We start from the raw sequence: 7,107 nt of genomic DNA, 5'->3' as shown, positions 1-7,107 counted from the left end.
AGGGCTGCCTCGCGCTGCCGTCCCCGCCGCGGCCGCTCGCAACAGCAGGCGCCGCCGCCGCCCGAGTAGGAGGAGGAGGATGCCGCCAGGCGACGAGGACCGCGCGCGCCCGGGTCGCCGCCGTCGCCGCGGGGACCTTCTGCTGAGCCAGCTGTGCTTCCTGGCCTCGGTGGCGCTGCTGCTCTGGTCGCTGTCGAGCCTGAGGGAGCGGAAGGGTGAGTGCTCGCCGCGCGGGGCTGGGGGTTGCAGAGCTGCCGGGCCACATCGGGGCCGGCCAGGCGCGGGGACCCGGTGTCCCGGTGCCCTCGCGGGGTCGGAGGAGGAGCTCCGAGCTCCGCGTGCGAAGTGGGCGGGCTTGGGAGCCCGGCAGCCCTGGGAACCTCTACCTTTCTACGCCTCTGCCTGGGTCCCCCTTTCCTTCAAGCTGGAGAGACTTGAGGCGATGGTGCTGGGGACACTTCACCAACACCAGCCCCCCACGGCCAGGAGTGAAGTTGTGCCGCTCAGATGCAGCACCGTGCAGGTAACCACCTGTGCGCTCCGGTGTGAAAGGCTGGTGGAGCTGGGGACTGGGTGACACCTTGTTCGCATGTGTTGTCCCTGTGGAACAAGCAAGGTGGGAGGCTTAAAGAGCTCCTTGCTCCCTGCCGGTCCCAAACAGGTGTTGGTAACTTTGGGTAAAGAAGTGCGAGCTGGTGCAGCCTGGGTTGAGCATAGGCTTGTTCTGAAACTGTCCGAGCAAGAGCTGGGAAGACCAGGACTGCGTGCCCAGCGCCCTGGGTGGACTTGCTGCTGAGCACAGAATGACTGACCGGGCTACTGGGTCTCTCTGTCTGTCCGCTGAGTGCCAGGTCGTCACCCTGCTTTCACATGCACTGGGGGCTTGTCTTTGCGCTGGGCCTTTCCGGAGCTGAAATAGACCTTGTGCAGAAATGTGTTCAGAACAGTTGTCCGCTAAAATCAATTGGGACTCTTGGTGCAGCTGTTTAAAAGAGCCAAGGGAAGACTTGTAAAATGCTTTTCTATCTGGGCCTCCAAAGGGCTAGGGTTTGTGGAGAAACAGTTGTGTCCATGGCGCTGTGCTGTGGTGTTAGTTTGGACATTGTTCCGGGGCAAGGTGTTGTGATGTGCAGAACACAGGCATTTGGGTCATGATGGTGACATATTTCAAGGTGCCATCAATCAAAAAAGGGATCCCCTCACACTGGCCTTTGTTGAGCCTCACACTGGACTGTCATTTAGGTCTTCACAGACCTCTCGACAGACTTCATCATATATGGTAATAAGACAGAGGCAGTGTTGGTCCTCAGAGAAACCCCTGGATCCTGTCTCTCTCCAGGGCTCTGAGTTCCCCATGCTCTGGCCCAGCGCTGTAGGAGGGGCCCTGCCTGAATGGGGAAGCAGGGTGCTACTCCAAGGGCAGACCCCGACCTGCCAGGCAGCTGGCTGCTGGTGGAGGCTCCCTAGGAGGGCTCTCACTTTTCCAGAGCTGAGAGCCCCTCAGTGGGCAGTTCATGCTACCTCTGGCAGGGGCCATTTTCCCAGCGCGCTAGGCTCCAAGTCACAGGGTTCCCACCACTTTCTGGGATATAAAGACGTTCATCTGGATGTAGATTGTCACCCACCAGTGAAGTCAGTCAATGACAGAGGAGTGCCTGACCCTTTCTGGGAAGATGGGCTGGTGGGGGTGGGGTGTCAGGCCCACTGCAAACTTGCAGCCTGGTGACTGGGCCATCATTTTGAAATGGTTTCCCTGGCAGTGACATTTCTGTTCAGGTACCTTATTCAGATTAATTCCATAGCATATTCCTTCCTTCCATCCCTACCGCTCCTATTTATAGTCTCTTCCTCCTCATCTTCCTCTTCCCATCCATGTCTAGTGGAGGAAAATTTCTGGCCAGCACCTGAAAGTCTAATCAGGAAAAGCTGAGGGTGCTAAGGAGGATACCCACCAGCCTCAGTTTCCCTAGCACGGCACACTAGTCGTAATTAAACCTCTAATCATCTTTTCTTCTGTTGTGTATGAATGATTTCGATACATGATGCCCATCAGCATTTTGCAGCAAGGCCCGCTTTCAAGATAGTTTCTAACAGATTAATGCATGTGAATCTGCACATGATGACATTTCAGCTCAGGAAACACTCCTTCAGCTTGCAACATACATAAACACACGGACAGTGACTCTTACTCTGGAAACTTAGGGGCCACTAAACTCAGGGATTCTCTCAGTGTGGTAAAAAGTTCGGAATTCACCTTGTTTTAAGGACGTTGTAACTGAGAGAAGCTGAGCGATTGGTTTAAAGTCACACAGCAGTTGAGGAGTAGAAGAAAAAAAAAACTAAGTTGAGGGTGAGCTCTTTGTTCTCACCTCTGTTTCCTGGTATTTATGCCACCATCTGGGTGCAGCTTTGTAGCATTTATGTAATCCCAGGGGATACCTGCACAGAGATCAAAGGTAGCATTTTTATTTATTTTTCTTAAAAGCCATGCAGTGATTATTAAAGACAACATTTCAGGAGCTTGTTTTCTAATCTGTATTGATCTTTTTTCCTTCCTTCCTTCCTTCCTTCCTTCCTTCCTTCCTTCCTTCCTTCCTTCCTTCCTTCTTTCCTTCTTTTTCTACTTCCTTTTTCCTATAAAAAGGACAGTTCTTTTACCAAACCAGATAGAGATGTGTGTCAGTGATGTTATATAACATTGTCTAACATTTATAATCATATGGAATCGGAAATCCTTTCCTTGGCTTCTGACCAAACTCAGATTTGGTTATATACAGAAAAGATTTTTCAGCATTTGCTTGCCAGCCATATAGGAAAGATTCTGTACTGATTTTTTTCTACTGAGATGGAATGGGAGGGTTGTTTAATTTAGGCCAGAAAGGGTTAGTGCTGGAATCAAGAAAAATCTTACACTGCCATTGACAGAAGCAGCAATAATAACTAGAATCTGGTGGGCTCTTAAGCGCCTGACACTGTGCTAATTACGCCTCATTTGCATTGCTTTATTTTCTCTACAAATGCTGTTTCCCCGAAGTGTGAGCCTTCAGCCCTGGAGAAAGATGAGCCCCGGGGGCCCTGTTCAGTTGTTGCGGTTGAAGATCTCATTTTTGATCTCTGTTTTGAGAGCCAATTGAAATAAGGTGTTAGGTTTGCTAATGAGGGCATTCTTTTATTTTTTCAATGAGAAAGGATTGTTTAGGTATGTTTTGAGTGGTTGAAACTGCTTAATTTTTCTGTGGTACAAACTATCTGGCCATCTTTTTATAGGAGTGGTTTGGATGGGGAGGCTAGGGGTTCTAACTCAGGAGGAATTCCAGACCTCTTCTCTAGAAGCCTCAGGAGGGTGAACGGCAGCTAAGAAAGAAAGTACTTGCACATGCGCACATGCTCTTCTTTGTGGTGTTTTCTGTGCCAGTTGCTATTGCTGTGTAACAAGTCACCCCCAAACTTCATGGTATAAAATGTCCACTAACGTTTGCTCCTGCATGTTTTGGGTCAGGCTTGCTCTCCTGCATTATGTCAGGGGCCTCAGCTGGAAAGGCTGCTGGCTGGGCGTCTTGACAGCTGGATCCAGACTCATCCGAGGCAACATTACTCCCAGAAGTCTGGGGTTGAGATGGCTGTTGGCCCAGACCAACATGTGGCCTCTCCACATGGTCTGTCCACGTGGTCTGTCCATGTGGCTCAGTTTGAACTTCCTCAGAGCATGGCAGCTGGGTTCCCAGAGTAAGAAGAGTCCCAAGAGAGCAAGGTACAAGGGCACAGAGTTTTTACGTGCTAGCCTCGAAGCTGCATGGTGCGACTTCCTCTGTTCTTTCCTGGTCAGGGCAATGATAAATGCCTGAGCGGGTTCACAGCCTGGACACACGCAGCCACCACCATGTTATGGAGGAGCGGAGTGCCAGATAGTCAGAAGGGCATGTGTCATGGGAAGTGGGGTTGTGGCTATCTGCAGAAATCCCAGCATCTGAGATAGTCCTGGCTTAGGTGTGATCAGAGATGTGTCCCAAGGTGATGAATGGTGAATAAGATGCACATGTACACTTACGTTCATGTATTTATGTATTCGAATGCCCCCTCCCATGCAGGCATGCACATTCCTGCTCTTTTTGAAATGTCTTCTAATCCTGAAAATATGACTGCTCATCTTCTGTGACGGGCAGCCCAGGGGCATTCCTTGAGGAGGAGGTACAGTGGGGGTGATGAGTGCGGATTTACACTGCAGATCCGAGAGCCTCCTCTGTGCCCTGTGGGGTGCCCTGTTTTCAGAGCGTTAGGATGAGTCTGCCAGCCCTCAGCCTTATGCCCCTTCTCTTTGCTGTCCCTTTCTTGAGCCTCACTTTCTGGGCTTCCTTTTGTTTTGCAGAAGGGGCTATGTCAGGCTGTGTGCTGGTGCTACAGCTGGACTCTGGCCCCCACCAGAGCTTTAGTCCTTTGCTTCAGCTACCTAGTGCTTCACATTTGCAGCTGGTTTTTCCTGTCCAGGCCCTTGAGCTTCTTGACTAGACCGGGTCCCTGAGGTGCTTTCTGAATACACTGTATTTTTTCCTTTGTGACATTTATTACAGTTGGCAATTATGTATGTACTCAGTCGTGGTGTAAGTAACTGTAACAGTATTCTTCCCTGGTGTCTGAGCTCCAGGAGGCCAAGGACTCTATGAACTGTCCTCCCCTTTCTCACCCCACCACCTTGCCCATTGTTCATTTGCTTTACCAAATAAACTCAGACCATGTTTGCTAATTATATAGGCATATTTTAAAAAAAAGTTTGTTAAACAAAGAAGCTGCCTTGATTTTCTTTTTTTCTCTCTCTCTGCCTTTTTCTTTCTACTGAGGATTGAACTCAGGGCCTTTCCACTGAGCGACATCCTCAGCTCATTTTTATCCATTTTGAAACGAGGGTCTTAATACATTGGCTTGGCAGGGCTGAAACTTGTGGTCCTCCTGCTTCAGCCTCCCAGAGGGCTGGGATCACTGGTGCGGGCCATCATGCCCAGCTAGCGCTCTTGATCATGGCAGGGTAGTGTCCCCTGTAAGAACCAGCTGCCACATGTCAGGCACCCACGAGCTGGCACACACTTTGTTTTCAAAACTTATAATTTTTCCCCCAGTTCCTCAAGTGAAATATTGCCACCCACCTTCCCTGGAGCAGCGGTAAGCTAAAGTGAGGCGGCAAGCAGGGCCTGGTGTCAGCTGATGAAGTGGCGGGATTCGAACCTAGGCTTGCCGGTTGCAATTGCACATGACTGTGTTTGCAGCCAGGGCTGAGGAGGCTGGGAATAGGAGCTGGGGAATCACCCTGCCTTTTCCAGTTACCCGAGGAGTACAGAAGCGACAGAAGGTTGGTTTCCCAGAAGCAATATTTTAGAAACACATTGCTTTTCAACCTTTTCTATTTTCTGCACAAACATATATAGATGTGTCTCTTCCCTCCTGGCTTTTCTTAGCTGCTCATCAACCCAGATTTTCTCAAAGATTTCCTCTACTTGCGAGCTTTGGATCCTTGTGGGGAGATTATTTTTTACCCTGGAGGGTTGGCAAAGCCAGAAGAATTGCAAAACCAGCTATTTGTTGAGAATTCCAAGGCTTGGTGGAAGTTGGCTGATAGGACAAGATTTTGGCAATTCTCTTGTTCTGAAGGAGATTTCTTTTCCTTGGGAAAAATAAGTTTTATTTTGGTGGGGGGCTAATCGAACTGTCTTTTCTATGGGGAAGCCAAGGAGTGGGGAGTGTAGACTCTGTTTCTGGGGTTGCAAAGCAAATGGCTTGTGCTGCCTGTAGGGCAATCTGAGTTTTTCTGGGCAATTTCTGATTTCTGTTTCTGCAGAGCTCTTTGACGATTATTTTGACTTGTTGTTTGCAATAGTTTCAGCAGGGGGTTATTGCATAGGATTGGAGGATGTGGATTGTCAGGGCACAGGTAGAGGAAGGTTTTTCTGTGAGCCAGGTGGCAGTGGGTCATGTATCCCCTGGGGCTCCGCAGGCCCTTTCCTTCTCTTTCCTTTTCTGGCTGGAGTGTAAGGGGAATGTTGGTTTTAGGAGCATCACTGTCCCCTGCTGGTCCTCTGGCCTTGTCACCACCACTGTGAAGTGTCCCTTTGTGGGCCCCAAGAGGGAGTTCCTGCCTGTATCCCCAGTGCTAGACACTACTATCCAGACAGTTGTTGAACATGTGGCAGGCTTTTTGCTAGCTTCTGGGTGACTGTGGTACCTGAAAGGATACCAGAGTGTCCATCCTCATGGCTCGGCGAAGACAGAAGCTCTGCACAGCTATGTTTCTGGCATTTTGAGGGATACAGGTGACAGATCCACTGTGGCACAGGGGAGGTCATGACAGTCAGCAGAAGCTGGATCCTGAAAAATAAAAGGCACAAGACTGTTAAATATTGGGAAGAAGGCAAGCACAGAAATATGGGCAAAAGGGATGCCATGCAGCTTATAAGAATGCAACTGCAGAGAGTGGACATGGGGATAGGGGAGATTTCAACCTTAATTATCAACAGGAAAAACTGGATTTGAAAAGAATGAAATGCCATTTGCCCATATCAGGTTGGCAAAAAATTAAAACGTGCCAGTGTCAGGTGTGGGTTAAGGTACTGGACAAAGAGCATCTCTTTCATTTCAAAGAAGGAAATAAATCACTAGGTGCCCAGATGTGGGGCAGGGGAGATTTTTAGTGAACTCACCTTGTACATGGGACTAGAAGGGCTAGGGTTCGATCCCTGGCATGCCATGCTGACACTGCCTCTGGGGCATGCTGAGAGGGTGACTGAGACTTGGCATGGTGGTGCATGCCCTGTAATCCCAGCTCTTGGGAGACTGAAAACAGGAGAATCACTACGAGTCTGATCTACATAGAGAGACCCTGCAGACTCTGCAGACCCTGTACGAAACACATAAAAACAAAAACAAAAACAATAATTAGAATGGATTGTCACCACATTCAACTCTGTACCAGCCACTCAAAAAGCATGCTGCGAATCCAGGGCAAGTGGTGACAATGAAAAAGATTTCCTCAGTAAGCCAGCAAGCCCAAGACGACAATGGGGGAGTGGTCTAGAGGTCTCTTTTTTTCTTTTCTTCTCTTTTCTTCTCTTTTCTTCTCTT

General features: G+C 49.4%; 1 protein-coding gene across 2 annotated transcripts in view; it reads left to right on the top strand.

The window, feature by feature from the left end:
* The first annotated feature begins 37 nt into the window (after window positions 1–37).
* Window positions 38–7,107, top strand: part of Slc24a3 (solute carrier family 24 member 3) — a 491,099-nt gene continuing 484,029 nt past the window's right edge. Inside the window, exon 1 of one of the 2 annotated variants that reach the window (XM_004635592.3) lies at window positions 38–215. In XM_004635592.3, the coding sequence (XP_004635649.2) occupies window positions 80–215 (136 nt within the window). In that variant the 5' untranslated portion in view covers window positions 38–79. Of the gene's footprint in view, window positions 216–446; window positions 524–7,107 lie in introns of those variants that run through there. The other variant, XM_023720226.1, reaches the window with a different exon arrangement.

Source organism: Octodon degus, unplaced genomic scaffold (genome assembly GCF_000260255.1).
Source record: "Octodon degus isolate 3935 unplaced genomic scaffold, OctDeg1.0 scaffold00073, whole genome shotgun sequence".
Classification (NCBI taxonomy): Eukaryota; Metazoa; Chordata; class Mammalia; order Rodentia; family Octodontidae; genus Octodon; species Octodon degus.
The sequence above is the reverse complement of the archived record's forward strand: the minus strand, read 5'-3'. Positions and strand labels throughout refer to the sequence as shown.